Here is a 23,601-nt window from a genome sequence, read left to right on the forward strand (position 1 = left end):
ACTGTCTCAATTGCTGCTGGCAAAATAAGTTCTTCACCAATAGTGTGAGGTTTTTTACTCCTGGCTATTTTATATGAAACTTTGTAAGATGCAATAAAAAAAAAATTATTCACCGACAAAGTTTCTGCAAAAAATGATTTTTGCTTTTTATATGATTTTAATTTTAATTCGAAGAATTCTCTCGGTTTGTTGACGTACTCACTATGAAGCTTTTCCAAACGTCGTTTAAGTTTATTAGATTTCATGCTGTCTGCGGCCAATATTTTTGAGCGAATGATACGCAGAGGCCTTTCTTCTTTATTTAGTTCAATACCGGTAAGCGCAAAATTCAAGTATTCTTGGGAATATTTTCTTGATTTTATTTTTGGAATCCCGCTCATCTGTGTACTTGTTGATGCTTGACTATCATCTAATGCTCGCTTACTTCCGCTTATGAATTTATCCATGAATCTCCGTAAATCTGCCGCGTAAATCTCAATACGATGAATTGCAATTAACTAGAAAATATATGTAACGTAGGCATTCACGATAGATTGGACAGCGATAGAAGGATCAACTCGAATGAGACTGGCTGGAATTTAAACTTGCGTTATTGAACATTTTCCTTCTTCCTATGAGAAAACATTTGCTCTGCGTATGTTCGAGACTCCATCGGTGATGTGGATTACTTTCCACGAACATTACTTTTTTTTTATTGTTCAATCATGCTTCTGTTTTATTTCTTTTATTATTCAAAAAATCTATTCTCTGTTTCTAAATTTAGCTCACCCCGTCTGGGTTAACTTTCATTAACGAATTTCTCTACTGTCATATTATTTTAACGTTACCTCCCTGTTTGACTTTCATTTCAAATATAATATTTAAATTTTCCTCTCTTTCATTGGCTTCATCTGTTTATTGTCCCCTTCGCAAAATGCAAGATGTGATTTCTTCCCAATGTTGACTCGCTTTTACTTTTGTTTTGGCAGTTAGTAAAAAATAATTTAAAAACAGAATCCAAAATACTCAATATGCATTATATTGCAAGCGCGGGGGGCACGATGAAAATTATGATTGAAAACTGGGCCGCGAATACTGAAAGGGTGAGAAACGCTGCATTATACTTCTAATACTTACATTTTCTTCTTTGTAAGCATAATGGCCCTCATTTACATTATTTCAATGCTTATTCGTGTTAAAAACTTTTGAAGTTTGGATCGTGTTTAAATAGTTAATTTTTCTGACTTATTTGGGAAATAAAGGAAATGAGGTAGATGTTATGTATTTGAGGAGACAGTAAATCACATCATCATATTACATCAAAGCACATTATTATCGCATCGGCATATTATATATAGAAATTATCATCACAACATCATATCGTAATTGGAACTTTTCTAATTAGGGAAATTGTTTGATAAATCAGTTTTCTTATATTTAATAATTTAAAAGCAAGTTTTGTGCGACAATATCCTTAGACAAAGAAAGTCATGATGGCTTTCTATTGATGGACCAACATAAATGTGATGGGTACCATCTTGAATTTCCATCCAAAACCATCATGCATGGGACCATCAAATCTGCCCAACACCCCAAGTTAAGCACCTTTTCATGTTGGACCAGCATAGCGTACCCATGATAGTCTGTTGGATTTTTATAATGGGATACCAAAAAATCTATTATGATCCAACATAATTTACTAATTACTATTATAATTTTCCATTACAAACCATCATGCTTTGATTGGAACCATTAAGAATACCCAACACCTTGAAATTTAAATTGACCTAGCTTTATGTTGAATTAATCACACTCTCTTCGGAGGGCTGGCGTCTTTCACTTCCAACAGCGGATCTTACCTTTACCAGGTGCTTTATCAAGCGATGCTGCTTTGCATATCACTGAAGCAAGTGAAGAAAGCGTTTTTCATTACCGCCGCATACCCAAACACCTTTGGTCCACACTTTTTTACTTCATGGAGAGAATGCACATTAAATGGTAGTATCCGTTAAAGGAATTTTCAATTTATTTAAACGAAAATTGGTATTCACCACAAAACAAATTGATATTTGTGAAATAAAGTTGTTATGTAAACTTTACATTATGTTTAAAAATATTAGGCAAATATTAGGCAATTGTCAGCATGAGATGAAGAATACATAATTCAGTATGAAATGATTTATCTTATATGTTTTATTATAACTTATTCTATCATAAAATAATGGATGAAGATACATTATTAATAATATATATTATTTGTTGGTAACCCAACACCAAACAAACTTTGAGGGCTGACCATCATAATACTAAATCATAATTTTCCGTCATTAAATGATGGAAGTTGTTGGCCCAAGAATTTCAAACATAAATTTGTTGGTCAACGATCGTAGTACAAAAGCAACATTTTCCAGATGATATAATTTTTTGGTCAAAGAATTTCTTATGTTGGTTGATCCTCATGTAGTAAAATATCATCATCCAACATGAAATGATGGAAGTTTGTTGGCCCATCAAGATCTATTATCACATTATGTGAATTGTTGTATGATGGCTACCATCAAATGGTATTGGGCCTTCACGAAACCAATATAAACCATCAAAATATCTTGATGATCACTTTAAGAATTTTGTCTGGGGTTGCTTTAAGTAACATATATATATATTTATTTTTTAATATTCAAATGGATTTTTCTCCAAACATAATTTATCACCATCTAGGTACATTCTTTTCTGGTTTTATTATTTTTTTTTTTAAAAAAAGATAAATATTTCTATGTTCCTGGATTATTGCTTATTTGACAAAATAAATATCAAATTTTAATAAACATTTAAGATTTAACGAAAAAGTAAATTATGCAAAAATTTATACTTAGAAAAAAAATAGCCTCTAATTTTTTGAAAAAAAATTGTTCGTCTAAAATTTTATGAGGTTTAAAACTAATTTTAATTGTGATTCTTAAACTGTATAATCTATGCTTAACTTTTTAGCCCGCTATGTTGAAGAGTTATAGTTTGATTTTTACAACGGGCAAAATTAAAAAACAGAACGACCTGAATATACACTCTATAACAAAAAATTCGACGCACCAAGAACGCACTAAGACGCGCAAAATCGACGCTCGATCAGGCTGGAATGATGCCGACTGGGGACGTATAGTCTTTAACGACGAATCCCGCTTCCAACTGCGTCCTGACGATCATCGAAGACGTGTTTGGAGACGCACAGGGCAGGAGGGGGGATCCTGCCTTCACTATTGCACGCCACACCGGCCCTCAACAAGGCATTATGGACTGGGGTGCCATTTCCTTTGACAGCCGGACCCCTTTGGTCGTCATTAGAGGTACACTTACTGCACAGCGGTACGTCGACGACATCCTAAGACCTGTTTTGCTACCGTTCCTTTTGCAGCGCCCTGGGCTGGTTTTTCAGCAGGACAATGCCAGACCACATACGGCACGTGTTGCTATGAACTGTCTGCAAGCTTGTCAAACTCTTCCTTGGCCTGCCAGATCACCAGATCTCTCTCCCATCGAGCATGTCTGGGATATGATGGGAAGGCGATTGCATCTGGCACGGAATGTTGATGACCTCGTTCGACAATTGGATCGAATTTGGCAGGAAATACCGCAAGAGACCATCCGGGAGCTTTATCGGTCTATGCCACGCCGTGTGGCAGCTTGTATCCAGGCTAGAGGCGGGTCAACACCTTATTGAACTTGTTACTGTAACTCTGCAATAAATTATTCAATTGTTCTGAAATTTTAATCATTTACTATTCTGTACATTGTCTTCCTATCCACCAATTTTCGTTTTAATCGGACAACTCCTTCTTTGTGCGTCGATTTCTTTGTTATAGCGTGTATTTGAATAAGCTTAATTTCAAACTTATCTTGTAAAATTAAAACACAAAAGGATAAAAATGCATGATGTTTTTTCTTCATTTACATTCTTTCTGAATAAAGCTTTTAAGTTTTAAACTAATAGTTAACTATTTCCATGCTTACAGATAACAAGTGTGCTATAAAAATGCAAAGCGCAGTTAGTTATGTTTTAATGCTGTTAGATGAATGTACAGTGCAAAAATAATAGGGTAGTTTTATTGAAAGAAAGAGAAATTTCCTGAAAGATAAAAATAAAGGATTTTTCCGAAGAGAAAAAAAACGCAATCCACAAGAATTATCATATTTTATCTATTCAGCTTGATCTATATATTGCAAAGCGTCATTCTGTTACTATTCTGAAACGCAATTTAACGAGTTTCTCACGATTCCAATACTTTTCTACTTCCATGTCTTACTGCATTTTGCATCAATAATAATGTTTTAAATTTCGAGCAGAAGTAAAAAGCAAATGAAAGTGAACAATTTTGAAACCTTTATTGATTTTATAAAGGACGAAGAATTTAATATTTACGAGAGAAAACTTTTCTTGTAATTCGTCGTTTATAAGACTTGACGCTATTTCTAAGATTTCTCCAAGTTCCCTCTTCCTTATTAAAAAATTTATAATTCCTTACTATAAAGCTTCTGTCAAAAATATGCATTTAGTCAAATTTTTGCTTACATATTATATTAACTTATAATTAAAACAAAAACAATTATTATATTAACTTATAATTGAAACAAAAAGAAATATAAAAATATTTTCCACTTAATTTTATACATAATACTGTTTCTATAATACCACTACTACTGCAAACATATAGAGTATTACTGCTTATTTTTAAAAGGTAGTTTAAGTTAAAAAGCATTTTTTTTTAAAAAAAGAGCATTTCAACTAAATATATGTATAGTTGGATAAGGTGTGATATAAAATGTTAAAACCAAGCTAAAAGGTTTTGATGTATTACACACGGAGAAATATTCTCGTAAAATCACCGTACTTTAAGGTAAGAACATTTCTGAAAAAGAAAACCACAATTCTAGTTAATATATCCTAAAAATAAACGGTATTTAAGTCATTTTTTTAAAATCTTCCGTTCATATGGTAACGTTTAGACCAGAAATTATGGTTTTCAGAACCATATTTTTTAATACCATGCATTTAGCAAAAAAAGTGAAAAGCAAATTAATCGTGTAAAGGATTTTAATAACATGCTCTAAGGTATCTTAATAAAATTACCACATTTACAAAATTTTAGCATATATTATAAAGCAAAATATCAGGTTGAGTAAAAAGTTTTCCGCCAAAAGAAAATACCTCCGTGCCAGCAGCAGCCATTGCCGTGGTGGTTAACTTTTTTTGAAACGGGCTTTTGTATTTTAAAGCAGAAAGTTGGAACTACACAACTGTGTAATTTGTTTGTCAAAACTTTATCATCTTGTGCACCAAAAAATTTTTTAAAATGGAGCTATCACGTTAACAGATCAGACCCATTATGTACTATGAGTTCCGAAATAAACTAAGTGTAACTGAATGCCACAAGAAAATGTGTGAAAGTTTAGGTTTCAATACTGTTTCTTATGAGGATACAGTAAAAGTTTGGTTTCGAAAGTTTAATACTGGGAATTTCAACATTGAAGATGAACCACGTTCTGGCCGCCCTATTGAGGTTGATTGTGACCAGTTAAAGCAAATTATTGTTCAAGACAGAAATTTTTCAACACGAACTATTGCGTTAGAGCTTGACATTTGCCAAAAAACAATAGCAAATACTCTCAAACGCATAAATCTAACAGTTAAGTTTAACCGTTGAGTGACTCGCGAATTGACTGCTGAAGACAAGAGCAAGAGAAAAGCGGCCTGTTTGGTTCTGCTCAGAGATCAAAGAAAAGAGGACGTTCTGGACAGAATTGTGACCTGTGATGAAAAATGGGTATACTACAACAATACTAGCCGTAGAGGAGGGTGGTCAGCATCCGGGGAATCAGCAAGTTCGGTTGCAAGACGAACGCTAACTAACAAGAAGGTCCTTCTCCGTATCTGGTGGGATTGTCGTGGAATTATCTACAAGGAGTACCTTAAAAGCGGGTAGGCTATCAACAGTACAATATACAGCAATATGCTAATCAAAGTTAGCGATGCGATTCGCGAAAAACGAGAAAACGAGCTCAGAAGGAAGGTGATTCTCTTTCATCAAGATAACGCTTGGCCACATGTTAGTGCAATGACCGGCATGACGCTCCACACGTTAGAGTGGGATTTGATGCAACATCCACCATACAGCACAGACATGGCGCCTTCGGATTACTATCTGTTTTCAAATCTGCAGCTGCATCTTGATGGCACAATCTTCCGTTCAAATGACGAGGTCATAAATGAGGTCGATTGCTTTCTCTACTCGCGCACCCCCCAGTTCTTCGCACAAGGGAATGAAAAGTTGCCAAAACGTTGGCAGACTATTGTTGATTTGAATGGAGATAACTATTCTCATTAGCTTTGCTGATTTTGTATGTGTTTGTCATTTTTCAGGATTTTTTTTTTTTGGCGGAAAACTTTTTACTCAACCCGATATGATTGTTAATTTCATCAAAATCATTATCAAAGCGCATTAGGTCAAAAACTTATTGGTGTAGCTCAGGTCTTTTTGGTATAGAGCCAGAAACACGGTAAATTTTACCATATTCTGGCAGTTGTGATCATACTTACTTTTATTAGTGTAGTTCTTAAAATTTCGCAGATTTAGTCTCAAAACAACTAGAATGTAAGACTTACGCACGATTTTGTCTATCCAATTCTATTAAATAAAATACTATTTCCTTTTCAGTACAGATAATTTTCATCCTTTATCATGTCCTGAATTATAGGAATAAAAACGATAAAAAGTTACTTAGCTTTGTCGCAAAACAAAAATGCAACAGATTTACGATATTTTTTCAAGGTTTTTAAATTGACTTATATTTAAAGTGACCAAATATTATAACAGAACTTAACGCTAATGTTTTGTTTAACTTTTTAGCTTCAATATTTTTTTCTTTGATTATTTATATTTTTTTGTTCTTATGACATTTATATTTTTTTGTTCTTAGACATTTATATTTTTGTTCGCTACAAAAACGTTCAAACGAACGAAAATTCGACATCAAATTGATATTCGACTTTTTATATCTTTGATATTTTTTATATGCATTTAGCTAAATATTTTAAAACAGAAACTTTTTGATTAGGAGCAATTGTTTTGTTTTGACCAAGCTCCTTTATTTACTTTATTTATTTTTTACTTGTTTTTGAAAATTGTGTTTATTTTTTTTAATTTTAAGTTTTTTTTATTTTATGCTTAAAAAGGAAATGCTTGTTCATAAGTAGAATTTGCGACAAATAACTAGAAAAAGCCATTTTTCTCGAAATGTCCTTTTTGGCAAATTCGTTAAATTCAAACTGTTCCAGCGAAATGAATTTTTATTCTATTGAGCTGAACGTTTGATACTATATACTTATGAATGTTTTTAACATTTTGTTGGAAAAGTTTTTTCCTTTTAAATTAAGTATTTAGTATTATATTTACATATAATCTTTTATTACAATCTGATGATATATTTTTCAAAAAAAGCGGGTTCTTGACTACTCTTTTACTGTTATTTATTTCTATTGTAAAAAATAGAAAAAGTACTCCCAGTAATTTTTTTATAGTTTCTAATATATAATATTTTGAAAGAATTTTGTCATTTTAACAATATTTCAGACGCGAGGAAGGATAAAAACAATTTAATTCCGATTTTTATATTCTTTAAGTTTCTTTAAATTTTAAAATATCTTTTGAAACTTTCTAAATGTGTTGTTCTTACTAATATAAACTTATATACTGAAATTTTCAAACCAATATCTTGATAATTTCTAAAAAAATATATAAATCGTCAACCCCACATTGTGGGTATGTTTTCTTATTTAAGATAGATTACAATTTATTTTTAAATTAAATTTTAATGAAGCAATTCATGTCGAGACATGAAAGAGTTTGATAAAATTGGAGACAAAGTTAAAGGAGGTAATTAGTTACCTACTCATAAAATATGTTTATTTTCGTTAAATGTTGCAACAAATTAAACACGCTCTTCTGTCGTATTTCAGTGCTATCAGCAAAGCTTAAATAAACGTTTTATAGAAACTTAAGTACCATAGGTGTGTAAATATACTTAAACTCTCTAAAACTATATTTTGATTCAAACTTAAGTTAAAGTAATCACTTTCTGCTCACTCTGAGAAATCGAACTCTAATAAATCTAAGTTTTACTATTTTGTTTGTGACTTTCAAACACATATGCATCAATTCTAGATAAATGTGAATCAACAAGTTTATTATAAGGATGAAAGAGTTAATTGCTTCTAAGTAAAGGGTATGATTAGAAGAGAATATTCTTTTTTCGTGATCGTTAATAGAAACTGCATATTTTTTTTCCTGTGAAGATTCTCTTTTAATTAAAATTAATCCATACGATGAAGATAGTTTATAAAATATTATTGGAATATTATAAAATTGCCAAAAATTTTAATTTTTCAGAAACATTACTTTACATGTAGGCAGTTAAAGAATGAAGGAGTTAACAGTAGAAGGTGTAAAAATGTAGGATGAGGGAGAAGTTTTACTATAGGAGTTAAAAGAATAAATAATATCAATAACCATTCAGTAATTAATACAGATGAAAGTCGCATATTTGGAACACTATATTAACTTCAAAAATTAATATGGAAAACGTCGACATATTTCAAGGGCTTAAAACAGACATTCTTTATCAAGGCAGAAAAACGCGACAAAGATAAAAACAAAACAAATTTGAAAAAAATATGAATTGTATCGTGGCCAATGAAAAAATAGAAAATTATGAAAGTAAAATAAAAACAAAAGACGAAAAACTGTTGTAGCCAAAAAGAGTTGACAATAGAGGGATATTAATACGAGTTACATTTCTAGGTGTATTGAAGGCGAAGCGAAAAATGTCATTAACAATGGAACCGACATTTATATGAATGAAACAAGATTACAGAGCATCAAAATGAGCTGGTGTGACAAGGATTGAAAGATTTTGGATACGTAGATTATATAATTCTTGGTAGCAGCATTTTCTGCTAATTTTAATGTTAAAACATGTATGGTTTGCCGAAAGCAGCTGCAGTTGCATTGGTATGGTATGTGGTAAACGCCCCAGTGATCATCTAGTGACCCCAGTGACCACTACTAGGATCTTTAATTTCGTTAATAGGCCTGTAAGCGACTTTAAACCTAAACGGGGAATCATATTAGCAATTTTGTAGAAAACAGGGGAAGAAAACGATTAAGTCAAGTCCGCAGTAAGAATTTGAAGAAGGGGGACATTTGGCTCTAATAAATTTAGCAAGAGTTGAGTCAACTACAGAAGAGTTAAATCCCAAGTTAGCAGCTTTGTTTAAATTGTACACACAAAAGATTTTTTTAAAAAGTTTTTGGAATATTTCAGCAAATGCACCAATTATTCTCGCATGCATATCATCTTTAATTTAGGAAACAAACATGTTGAATGACTTAAATATATATTAAGACATTATATAATCTTACATATTCAATTCATCAGAGTAGCTCTTTTTTTTAAAAAAAAAAAAAAAAAAAAAAGATTTTTAGCTGACTCACTTCATTTATTTTATAAGTTGATTTGCACAAATTTCCAGACCCAACTTTATTTCAAATGCAAAAGAGTCACTTTCTACAAGTGATTTATTTTACTAGTGATATATCTCTGATGCCTTTGTCAATAGTGTTTCGCCCACCATTATGTTTGTCTGGATAATTGTGATTCAATATCCAACACTTAACTTCTTTTTTTTTAATTACTACACTGTTAGAATTTTTATTCTTAAATTGTGGCAAAATAACCAGCAGCAGTCTGTCCATCATTTTTTAACTTTACAGTTTTGATACCGTTTATAATTAGTACGGTTATAAAATCCTAAATTCAAAACTATACTGTGGTTAAGCAATTTACAACTAGCATAGTTCCAAAACCGTGAAAAATAAATTTAACTGTACATAGGTGCTAGTCTTTCCGTCAGGTAACGGGATTGAGGAATACATGACACACATTTTGGAGTTCAGGACATTGGAAACACTTCATGTGTTGAAGGGAGTAGCGGAAATATCATATCATCATCTGTAAGTGGTGTCATAGCAGGGACTCGAGCCCCTCTTCTGTCGGTTGTGAGACTGAAAGATTAACTCTCTCGGCTATAATCTATACACAATTGCAAAGTGCTAAGTCGCTCCGTTAAGTGGGCTTAGTTAGTGTGATAAAATTCTGGTTGTTAACCGTCTTAGGTGAAAGCCATTAATAAATGGTTCTTCTCATAGTCCGCAGTTTGATTACCTCTTATGTGTGGTTATTTGACTGTTTTATTCGAATATGGTAAAATAACAATTAAATAAATTGTTATTTAACCATTTTAGCATTTCTAATAGTGTGCGGATAAAAGATATTTCCCCCCTTTTATGACCAATGTGTTATATAGAAATGAATAGAAGCAATTTTTCAAGTCACATATTGTATTGAAGTACCGTATTTTGTATGATTCAAGAAAAAAAAATTAAAAAAAGCAAAACAAATGGATATTGATATTATTAAAAATTAGTGTATAAGAACGTTCTTTATATTTCAAATCATTAAAAATATTTTCTTTTTTGTTGTTAGATTGAAAAATAATATACGTTTATATATTTTACCTATAAGCAGAATAAATGATACACACAAAATAGAAAAAATATCAATCTTAATCCTATCTAAAAAATTAGAAATTCATTTTTTTTTACTTTCATTCGTTCTACCTTGAAATAATTATGTATGATCTGCACTGAGAAAAAAGTATGGTCAAAACTACGAGTTAGTTATGGTAAAGTTCACCGTATGTTTCTGGCTCTATAGGAACACCAAGCTCAATAATTTTTACCGAAGAACTTTGATAATAATTTTAGTAAATTTAGCAATATGATGGAATCTTATAATATGTGATAAAATTTGGTAATTTTTTCATAACACTTTAGAGCATAGCACAAAACTCATTTATTAGATTAAATTTGCTTTTCAGTTTTGTATTTTTCTACTAAATTACTTCAGATAAACTGTTACCATATGAAAGAAAAAAATTACCAAATAAACTGTTTAAATATCGTATATTTTGATTTTATTTACTAGATTTTTGGTTATTTTTGTACCAGAAATACCTTAAACATACAATACACTATTGTTGCCAGAATATTTTTCTCTGTGTGGAGTCCCTACTATAATAATAAGAAGCATTGTATCGAATGAGTTAAAATATTTTTATCCATTTTCCTTATTCTTAAGCAACTAAGCATTATCCTCATGATGTTCCTGTTTCTATACAGTGGTGTAGCTTTCGGAGGGGCAAGAAGAGATATTTGTCCATTGTCGCATCCTTCGAGGGGTGACAAATTTATGAGAAATATTCGAAAATAAATTCCATGATATACTGTTTTTCTTTTTTAAAATAACGCCAGTTTCATTTGCAAATTGAAAAACACCATAATGTTTTTCAAATTTTTATTCGATTTGCCGATGGAACAGGATGTATTACTATCATTTTATTTTGTAACCGTCGTTGAACAGCCGACCCAATTTTTGGCTTTACGCCTACTAATGTTCAACTACGTTGCTTGTAATTTCGAACCCATTCCAGAAGACAAGAAATCCTGGGTCAAGTATTGGGAGAAATTTGCTTTCGTGGAGGACTTCAATGGAGACACTAAAACCACGAACACTTCCCACGGTTAGCCTAACTCATGATCCGTCTACCAGCGAGGACATTTTACATTAGCACTGTGATCGGTGCTAGATGAAAGCAGAATTCGTATCGACCAGCCATCCCTGGGATTCGAACCCGGTTCACTTCATCAGAAGGCAAACGCTCTATCCCCTGAGCAATCACAGCGCCTATTACTATCAGATAAATTTGCTTCAGTCGAAAGTATTTTTAATTCAAATATTTACAACAAATTGGCAATATATTAAATGAAAAATGTCCATATATAAGCACTTATCATACAATAAAACACAATAAATGCGATCAAAAACCTAAGTAGAGTAGAAAATACATTAGTAATATACACAGTTAAATTTTAAAATGAATCAAAAATTGATTAAATTACGTTACGTTGTTTTGAAAAAATATTTTATTTAAAGTTGAAAAATCTAATTATATGTAAAATTTGACCATTCAATGGCAAGCGAGATGTGTTTTACGTTATAATTTTAAAGTAGTACGGTAAAGGCACCTAAACGTCACACAACATAATGCAAGGGAGCGCAAAAACTAAGTTGGTCCCCATCTAAGTTGTAAGCAATAGATAAGCCGCACTTTATAAAGCAAAACATTTTTATTTTGATATTTTATCATTGGAATGATGTAAAGATTTGCCTGGTTAATTATTTTTTGATGAAACTTTAAATAATATTATTGATTGATTAGATATTTCAAGTATGTTTTAGCTTTCTGTAAAAAGTAACAGCATACAAAATCAAAAATTACTTGCAAACTCATTTTGTAAATATGCGAGTAATTAAGTGAGAAAAAAAATTATTTATACAGATTTTACATCCTTTTTAATGAACATGCTACCTTGATATTTTTAACATGCCTTTAACATTTTATTAAAAAAAAATATGCTTAAATGTTTCATTGTTGCAAATATGTTCTTTTTTTCCTCATTCTATACCACTGTAATTTTTTTAAATCTTTTTCGTCGCTCAAATAAAATAAAATACCTGTTGTCTGAAGTTTTTAATTAAAAGAGGACAATTCAAGATACGGGGTTCAGCTTACACGATGAATAACTTTTGAAAATGGATATCCTTTTTTTTTTCTTTCTTGTATTATCTACCCCAGTCCTAGAAATAAAAAGTAGAAAGAGCAGAAAAAAAGGTGCTGTTCTCAGCATTCATATGGAGTAGAAATCAAGCACGTTTCATCTGGAAAGTATCAGTGGGCCTAAACCATTTTTATTTCATGGAGGGGTGAACAATAGATTCAAGCGTGATTGAGATTTGTGGAAGATTAAGGGGCGTCAAAGCATAAAAAAAAGAAGTTTCTCTCATCATTCTCTTCTTTACTAATAATGATCATGCAATCAGTTGCTTAATCAATGACACAATAAAAGACTAGACACAAATGAAAATTGATTTCTTCTAGCAGAATCTATTGTTCAACATTCTGTATCAATTGCAGGATAATCTGTTAAAATTTTGTTTGAATGCAACCCTGTAATTGTTAAACTGTTCGCGTTTATCACCCAATTTAATAAAAAGCATGGTTTTATTTTATATTTTACCTCGAAAAAGAAATGTACCATGCATAATAAATAAGTTTTTTGAATGATTTCTTATATTACTGGTTTTTATTATTGGTGTTTAAAATTAGTTTAAAGAGCATGGGTTTTAGATTCAATCATTTCCATTTCAGAGATTCCGTTATCGCTGATTTTATTTTAATGAATGGCAATGCACATGGACATAGTTCCCATTTAATTAATATTTTCTGTAAAGTGAGTATTTTTGCCAACCATGTACCCAAACCTTAATCCTATATAGCACTATTTCTCAACCTTTACAGCAGTGCAAACAATCAATTTTGCTAGAAAAAGAAAAAAAAATCTTTGAACACTACTATTTTCTAAATATAATAGTGAGAAATCTATGTGATGGGAAATAGACACCTATTATATACTCATGACGAGTAGATATATAATGTGCAAATGCGTAATTATTTAGTAAAAGATATGGAATTATTACTGAAAGATATTAATTAGTAAAAGATTCTGAAAGAAATATTTTTGTAAAGAAAATAACTTCATTGCATTCATTTAGGCGTTGTTAGAAAACTAAAAACGAGTTATCAAAGTCAAAAGTCTTTAATGCGATTTTTGACACTGTTTGACCTTCAGTAGAAAGTACTGGATTAAAACTGAATAATTTTAGTTCCAAGCGTCTAAGACTCAACACCATGGGTGACTCACTTGTTGGCTCATGGTTAATTGGGAGTCACTGCTATAAAGTATAACCGTGGGTTGATAGCTTTCAATACCACTTTGACGCCTTCCGCGTCATAAATATAATTTTGTTAAACGAGTGGAACCAAATAGCACAGGAAATTCTAAATCGGCTTATCCCTACTATGAAATCCTTATGCAAGAGCTGTATATCAGTAATAGATATTTTTATTGCAAATCTATGGCAAATTTTTCTAAAACTTGACCTCAAAAATCTATTTTTTTGCTCAATTCCTTAATCTGTAACCAATAATTCATACCTTAAGATTCTAATATGTGTTATGTATTAAAAATGTTACGCATCATAAGTGTTATCATGCATGTGTATTATTACTGCTGAATGGTAACTTCTTTTTTTATTCCATCTATTTCCTTAAAATCTATTCTAGAAATAATCGATAAAGTCTGTTAATCCTCGCAATTTTAAACACATTAAAAATATATTTAAGATATTAAAAAATGTGTTGATGTAATAATAAATAAAGCGCGCAAGCTCAAAACTGAATTTTTTAAGCATTGGCTGTTCATCATTCTTTGTTCTAGGCAATCATGATTTATGACTGTTCTCAAATGTTTGACAAAATTGCTTTTTCATTCATGGGTCAACTTAGCACATTCTGGTAGTTTCTGTCGTCTGTCGCCTGTTTGTTTTTATTGCTATAGTCGAATAAACAAAATTCAGTTTTAAACTACAGTTCATAAAAAAAGTAAATATTTATTTTTCTGTAAAATGTTCAAGAAAATTAAGCATTACTTTTCTATCTAATTTAAAAATTGTCCACACTGTGTGAACGGATATGCACTCGCAGATTTCCAGGTTTGATTCTAGGTTACAGGCTCAACAGGTTTCCAGGAATTCATTTCTTGTGACCGTTAAATTATTTTCCACTCTTTTTGTTTAATTCTGCATTTGCAAATCAATTATGTTAATTTATGTCTCATAGTCAGTGGTTCGAAAAATACATTATTTTTGTAGTTTACTATATTTACGACTGCTTTGTTACAAATGTAATTAACAGCAACTACAACTACTTTTTTTTTAATGTAGTGACTACAAACTACTTTGGAATTGCAGTGAATAATTTGCTACTTTATAGAAAAAAGTTTTGCTGGAAAAAATTTATTTACTCCTGTATAATTTACACTGCTGGAGGAATTAATTTATACATTATTCTCAAAATGGTTCTAAATACAAAAGAGACGTACATTAAATATAAGGGAACAATTAAGAAATATTTATTCATGTTTACATCAGCCTGTTTGTTATTGAAAAACATTTTTTTGGAATTTGTTCATTTAACCATCACTCATAACTTTTTAAACACAGAATTTTAATTTAAGAGATGATAGGAAATTATCAAATACTTGCAATTTCGTTAAGTGTTTAATGCTCTTTTATTTCCTCTAAGAAGTTAAGTACATCAAAAATATATTTCCTTCCTTTGAAATATCACTGTTTTTCGAGTGTACACTTCCATGTGAACATCTGACCAAAATGATAAATTCATTATGGCTATCTTAAATATTAGTTATACGTGACTCTAAATACGCAATTCTTGTTAACTTACAGTTACGGGAACACTTAAAACTGCAGCCTTTGACAGACCCGCGAAAATGTGTACCTATCAAATTCGAAAAATTAGTTTTGTTACACTGTTAGAAATGTCTCAGAAAAAGTGGTTAAATAACAATTTATTGATTAGTTATTTTACCATATTTAATCAAAACAGTCTAATAACCATAAATAAAATGGTAATCAAGCGGTTAAGTTTGAGAAAAACTGTTTATTAACTGCTTTCACCTAATACGGTTAAACAGCCAGAATTTTATCGCACCAACTAGAACCACTTAATGAATCTACTTAGTTCTTTACAACTGTGTCCATATCATAACCGAGTCGGCTTATCTGTCAATCTCATGACCGGCCGAACTGGAGTCCTAAGTGTTGACACCGCAAGATTTCCTCCATTTCCTTTAACATATGAAGAATTTTCAGTGTCCGGCACTCTCCATTACCCATTACCTTACGAAAAGTCAAGCTCATATGTCTAGTTAAATAATTAATTCATTTTTACGTTTTTGGAAAACGCTAGTAGTAAATGGTAAAAAAACAGTATAGTTTCGTATTCATGGTCTTATAACCATACTTTTTGTAAATGGATTCAAAACCATAAAGGAAAAAAATTTCCTTTACCGTAAACTTTACGGCTAATCGGATGGACAGACAGCTGCCAGTTATTTTACCATAATTTTGGAATGAAAATTTTAACAGTGTAGAACCATGTTCAAATACTAAACTAACGTAGAAGGTAGTTGCCAGGAATCGCTACTAACACTACTTTCCTTAAAAAAAAGTCGCTCACTACACGAAAAACTACGAAAAAAAAACTACAGTGTTTCACTATTTGCAGTACACTACTTCAGATTACTGATTATAATAAACTTTTGACCCCAAAATTTGTATCTTTAATAAAGTAAAGATAGTAATTATTTCAATTTTTCAAAACATTTACTTGTATTAATGCTTGACTAAAACTCTTTCGTCAAAAACGAAGATTACTTTTGGAAATTTTCGCATTACTTTTTAAAGTGTAAATGAAGGGAATTAAATCAAATAATTATTAAAAAATAAGCCGAATGGTACATAAAACAAAGTTTTCAGAAATAGATTAAATTGCTTTCAAAGAAAAACTTTACATGTTAACGTTTTAATTTCTCTAAAAACATTAACGAATAAATAAGTAAAATAAGTTCAACTTTTCTCGCTCTGTATTAGTTCAGATTTATTTTTTTTTCATCACTGTTAATAGATTCTAAATTGACTTATTTACTTTTAAAAAAATTAGTTGTTTTCCTAATAGCAAGTATACAACAAAATGCATTGCCAGTTTCTCTATTCCAATTGTCTTAATTATTAATTATATAAATTTCTAAAAATCTTAACCATGGTATCATTCAAAGTATAATTCTAGTATTAGCATGAAAACCCCTTTTAATAAATGTTGAATAAATTAATATTTGAACAGACTTTTAAGTAAAATGGGAGTAAAGATCTTTTTAAAAGACTTAGTCTTAAAGTTTTGAATGACTTTACTTTTAGTACGTAGAATCTAATTGCATTACATAAGCAAAACATACCGCCAACTCCTGGCCTTAAATGGTAATCATATCCATCAAGAAGACTATCTAACAGATCTGAAATATTCTGTGTTGAACTCACTTCAGCAAACACGCTGCTTGATCCGATCCTAAGAATATAAATATACGTTTTATAATAATCAATTAACTTACAAGCTAAAAAAACAGCATTCTAAAAAATATTTAAATTTTTAATAACAACGTGCTGCAATCTGAGAACTGTTCCAAATGTACCGAAAATTACCAACAATTTTAAAAATCAACTTAAAAAAAGAGGAAGGAAATAAAACTGTATGGTTTGCAGCATTCTGCTCAGAAAACCAATTTTTCTATAAGAAAATTCAAAATTAATTAAAAAGTCTGTCAAGAGATGACACTATCATCTAGTACAAGCTGAAAAAGCAGCTTTTTAAAAGAGATATGTCAATTTTTAACAATAACGCACTGCAGTCTGAGAACTAATTTACTTATACACTGGTAAATATCTATTTAATTGGATTGGTCTGACGAGGGAGCATTGCTTTTTAGTTTTTCCAGCCTAAAGTGCTATCTACTTAAAAACTTTATTACTAATTTTAAAATTTCATGAGAATTGCTTCATAGTCTCTAAATCTGAGCACAAGCCTATCACCTTTTCTTTTTTGTTTTTTTCTTCCTGAAGTTGATTTTTGTAAATACTATAAGTAATTTCTTGATTAGCTGGTACACTACCTAACTGAAGTTAACTATAATTTCATATCGACTTATTCTGTTGCTTACTTATTTTGTTTATTATTCTTAATATTTTCTAATTCTGTTGTATTGTCAACAAACAATAAAATGTATTCATTACTTACGATAAATATTAGTCTAAATCTGAAACTTTCTAGAATAACTTACGTTTTTATCTTTGTATTGAAATATTCATGGTTTGAAAGTCATTGTAGTGAACTTATAGGTGAAAATTATTAATTATACTACAAAATTAAAATTAAAAATATTATAGGATTGATTAATTTCTTTTTTCTTTCAAACTCGGACTCCAAATGTTTTTACGTAAGAGTCAAAGTAAAAGTGTGAAAAATATGGTTTGAATAAAATAAATACGAGTTTAATACTTTTAATTCGCTGTTTAAATTCTGTGAAAATTTTCTTTAAAAGTTTAACTAATTTCATTTACTCTGTCAAATGTTGGAGTTTTTTTTTTACTTTTTTGTGAAAGTTCGGTTATTTTGCCCAAAATATAAGTTGTTTTTTTTTTATAAAAAATTCAATTAAGTTTTTGCTTACTTTTAAAAAAACTATTGCATTTTATAAATTAAAAGATATTTTTAATATATGCGTCTTTGATCATACCAGAATTACCATACTAAACTTTTAGTCTTTTACCCGTCATTTTATAAGTATTAAACTGAAATAGTTCTCTGCAGTTTATATTTTTTTTATCAGGGTTATCAGGAAACATTTGCCTAGCATTCCATGCATAAATATCAGAATTTTAAAAAAAATCTACATTTCTTCAACTTTATTATAATTAAATTTAATATTTAGATCAATATCAAACATAATCACACTTAAACACTTAATTTAATGTGAAATAAGAGTAGAGCTTTGAAATTATTGTAAAAATTCACATTTCATCAATTTAATAAAGATTTTTTATTGAAAGCTAAATCTCATTCCCGCAATGTTGTTTGATTTAATCTACTTTAGACTATCAACTTTAAGAATCTCTTATCTAAAACCCTACATACATCTTAATGATTACTTCGTCTCAGCAACATTAAAAAGTCGTTAAGGAATTTTTATGAAATTATTTTAATCTATTTACTATTGGTGAGATATTTCTAAATTAGAATGTTAAAAAAAAAACAATATATTTATAAAATAATTTATATTAAAACAATTTAATTATTAGCTAATCCTTTTATAGGTAAATTTCTTAAGTTTATATCAATAAATTAATCCTACTATAATCATATTATTAATCCTACTATAGCACATTGTTATGTTCTACACACACCCGTCTATAGCTCAAATATACTCATCTGCGATTTTTTTTTTTTTAAAAAGGGATCACCCTGAGTAAGTTTTGATCTAATGATAGGATCTTCATGTGCTAAGACTTAATCCTAATGACTAAAAGGGGTGACCTCAAATAGGCTAATTTATAAGTGCAGACGATATTTTAAGTTACGAAATCAGATAAAAAAAGAGCACTTTCTCAGAATAAATATACCTTTTTTTGACGGATTCGGATTTCTGACCTCCAAAATATAGGGGGTGGCCTCAATCTTGGAAATATGGTCCCTATAGTTTGGTCAGGAGTTTGGACCCCTTAATGTTAATTTTACTTTATGCGCTATATCTCGGGAAGTTTTTAAGCGAAATGAAAAAATTTTGCACACAAATATAAAATTTGTTTATCCAATGATAATTCCTCTCAAAAAATAACTTTTAGTAAATATTTGTTGTTTTATTTAATAAAGGTCAAAAGATTTTTGAATTGTAAGGTATACATTCTTCTGCATTATCTGAAAGCAGATAATTTTACATAGCAAAATACTAAATTTGAGCAAAATCAGTAGATTAGTTAACCTGAAAAATTGAATTTCAAAAAAGTAAGAGATTTAAAATTTGATTTCTCAGGAACTATTCAACCAATTTTGCCCAAATTTTTTATTTTGCCATGTAAAAATATATTCTTTAAAATGATACAAAAAATCTATACCGTACAATTCAAAATTTTACGACCATTATTAAGTAAAATATGTAATAAAAAATAATAAATATTTACTAAAACTTATTTTATGCATGGAATCATCTTTGGTTAAAGGAATTTTATAAGTTGTGCAAAAATTTTTCAATTCGCTTAAGTTCTTGAGATAAAGCGAAGTACACAAAAAGTAAAATTAAAATTAAGGGGTCCAAACTTTGGAATACTCTACTGACCAAACTATTGGGATCATATTCCCATATTACGACCATCACCTATATTTCGGGGATCGGAAATCCGAATCCGTCGTAAGAGAGGTATGTTTATTCAGAGAGAGTACGTTTTTATGTTTGATTTCGTAACTTAAGGTATCGTCTACACTTATTAATTAGCACACTTGAGGTCACTCCCTCTAGCCATTAAGATTGAGTCCTAGAACGTGAAGATCCAATCATTAGATCAAAAGTCATTCCGTTTTGTTCTAAATTTTTTTTTTTAAGTAATTTATTTTGGATTGGCACAAAATTTAACAATGCACCTAGAATTCATATATTAGTGCTATACATGCATTATCACTATTAAGTATCGATCAATTTTCGATACAATAAGTACTAATGTATATATACTTGTACTCATACATATTATAGTACTATATGAACATACTATATTAGTACAGTGCAGCATTTCTATGTACGCGGCTTCCGTTCTAGCTAGATCCTTTTTTTTATTTAATCATTCTTTTATTTACATTTTCTTACTATAGTTAGTTAGTGATTTTTAAAGTAATCCTTGTTAGAGTACAAAAAATGTATTAAAAACATTTTTTTGAAAAACGACCCTACAGGTAACATGAAGAGAAAATAATTATATACGAAATACGCGCATTTTGTTTCGCTGAAATTATCATAACTATGTTGAAGAGTATTAAAACAAGTATATATACATCTTTATTTAATGTATGATAATTAATAGTATTTTTTTTTAAAAAAATATCAATAAAAACTACAATTTTTTCTGTTACGCTGATGTTTGTTTCTTAATTTCTCAGTTTGCTTCAAAAATTGTAAACTAATTTCTAGAGTAAAAGGCAGATACTGAATGCAAAACTCCACTAGAAATTCATATTTAACTATTCATTAATATACTATTGAACTAAAATATAAATTAAACCTTACCAATCTAATATATAAGCACGTAGAAACCAGTAAATAACAAGCATAACATGTTTAACGGGAAACAGTTTCTTTTTCATCCCCTAATTTCAAGATTCTCACATATCTCCACCTGGAAGAATTATGTATTAAACGTCAATGTGTTTATTAAATATAAGATAGATAAAATTTACTTTTAATTGTTTAGTATTTTCACTAAATGCGTAACCTCAATTGTACAAATGAAAGGTCACAAACTAATATTGGGATATTTATAAAAATTATTCTAGATACAATAGAAGACCTACAGTCCATATTATTAGACACACTATAAGATTTGACGTAAAATTATAATTATTAGGTGACAGCCGCATTGTTTTTACTCGGAGGAAACCCACATTTGTTTCCTTACTCTCCTGTATCAATTGGTTAACATTGTAATACAATACGTTAAAAATAAATACAAATAGGAAGTACATACGTATATAAAAAATCTCTTGAATAAAACCCATGTTTAAATATAAAAGTATTGCATATAAACTCGTGCAAATCATGTAATTATTAAGAAACTACAGTGTGTCTAATAATATTATCTAATTATTTTAATATACGAATGTAATGCTTGATATAAAAAAAAAATTCTATATTTATATATTATATATCGTCTAATTTAACCAATTGATTTACTAACGTAAACAAGTGGAAACCGGCTTCAGTCACATAAAACAATAAAGCTGTATAGTATCACCTGATAATTAAGATTTTACGTAGAATCCTATAGTGCGTCTAATAAGTTGGCCAGTGACTGTATAGTGAATAGAAACTGAACTGAATGTACTTATTCAGATAGTCTTATTCATACAAGTATGACTTTTCCTATGGTTAGTACAATAGTTTTAACTTCAAAAACGACTGTTCAAAATCTTGAAAAATGTTGTAAAATATTATGAAATAATATACATAATAAATTTGATACTTTATTTTTAATAATTTTATAGTATGTCATTATAAAGTATTTAAATTATTATAAAGTATTGAAAAAGGAAATTTTTGATTTACTTTCTTATGAGTCCAGTTCGGCGGAAAAAGTCTGCAAATGTCCTATCACGATTAACCCATTCATGCCATTAAGGATCATTGCAACCATGATCAACCTGTAATTCCAGAAATCTTAACCAGCAGAACCCCCGATCTTATGTTGCAGTATAAAAATGTAACGTTCCAGTTGTTGTTCTAGATGATTCTGGATGTTCTAGATGTCTAAGTATAAATCTCGCATTCCAGTGAAAATATTTTTGCTATGTTTAGATAATTCTATTTTTTAAAAGAATCTATTTTTTTTCCTAGGACTGCTCGATTCTTTGTAAAGCTACGATGGAACATACAATATTTATTGATAAGGAAAATAATTTGGAATTTTCCCGATCCATTACGTTTCAATTGCATAAAAATCAGAAATTTTTTTATTCTTGGATTCTTTTAATCTTACTTTATAAATAATTCCTGATAAAATTCGCGGTAAATGCTGCTAGCATCCTGAGTACTGATACTTTCTACTGCAACGCTTCACAAACAAAAATTCTGATGTACCGTAATTATTACGGTATGGAGGGCTTAACCCTGTCCCGCCCCCGTAAGGGCATTCAGGAGTTACTGGTGACTGTGCGCGCGTTCCTGACTGCATCAGTTGAGAGAAGGACGCTCATAGGAAGTGGCTTGGTAACGAACAATGCAACACTGGCGAAGATGGTAGGCAAGCGATTTGGGCGGCATTCGAGATAGCGATGCACGGGAAGTGAATCGAAATGTATCAACAGATACTTATAAATTTTGATGTTGGTACTTTACCTGGGTGCTGCATGCGCCGAGCAGCTTCCACGATCTACGGCCCCGCCCCGTCCTAGAAGGCCGCAAAGATTTATTTTGGATCAAACATTAAAAATATATATACTATAATCATAACATAAGACTTTCAGCATAGGCTGAGGTTACAAAAGTGAGAAAGAGTAAACAGATGAAAAGATGATTCAGAACAATAACACTGCTGTTTAACAGATGTAAAGTTGATTTATGGTCCCGACATGATCGACTTAACAGATGTAAAGAATATTTGATACAGACTGTCATGTGAAAGTTCTAGAGTATTAAAAGCAAAATTAAGTTAAACTATGTGGTTGTATCCAAAGCATTGTCTATTGTTCGGAAAAATATCATTTTGAGTTTATTGAAAGTTGTTTCTGGATCATTTAATTTTGAGGTATCATCTTCGTAGATTCCTTTGGTTCCTTCGTAGTCCAAACAGACAAAGATAGAATGCGGGGGGACCCCCTGAAGCCTTATGTAACTTCTGGTATGTTCCTTTCAAAATGTTCCTTTATTATTTCCTCTTTTCTTTGACGTATTTTCCTTTGATGCCAGTTTTCCAACATGTTTGTATAGCTGAGGATTTTAGGAAAAAATTGGTTTCTTTTTAATTTGAAATGATGGCATTCTAGGAGAATGCTCTAGGTCGTCAAGTTTGTTGCAGAGTTGACAATTTGGTGACTTTTTGTGGTATTATGATTGGTAGCTACCCTGGGTTCCGTGGTAAGTTAAGAATTGGTTAAGGTAGAAATTTGAGTATTGCATGTTGTGGTTTACCTTTGGGATGAGATTGTGAGTATGGCGGCTCTGT

At 30.3% G+C, this 23,601-nt stretch overlaps 1 protein-coding gene across 1 annotated transcript in view; it reads right to left on the bottom strand.

Moving 5' to 3' along the window:
* LOC107453207 (gamma-aminobutyric acid receptor alpha-like) overlaps positions 1–21,064 on the bottom strand; it is a 69,968-nt gene extending 48,904 nt beyond the window's left edge. Inside the window, exons 1-2 of the mRNA XM_071187536.1 lie at positions 20,952–21,064; positions 17,082–17,191 (exon numbers count right to left, since the gene is read on the bottom strand). Coding sequence (XP_071043637.1) covers positions 17,082–17,191; positions 20,952–21,028 — 187 coding nt within the window. The 5' untranslated portion in view covers positions 21,029–21,064. The remainder of the gene's footprint in view (positions 1–17,081; positions 17,192–20,951) is intronic.
* Positions 21,065–23,601: the final 2,537 nt, after the last annotated feature.

This window comes from Parasteatoda tepidariorum, chromosome X1, assembly GCF_043381705.1.
Source record: "Parasteatoda tepidariorum isolate YZ-2023 chromosome X1, CAS_Ptep_4.0, whole genome shotgun sequence".
Lineage (NCBI taxonomy): Eukaryota > Metazoa > Arthropoda > Arachnida > Araneae > Theridiidae > Parasteatoda > Parasteatoda tepidariorum.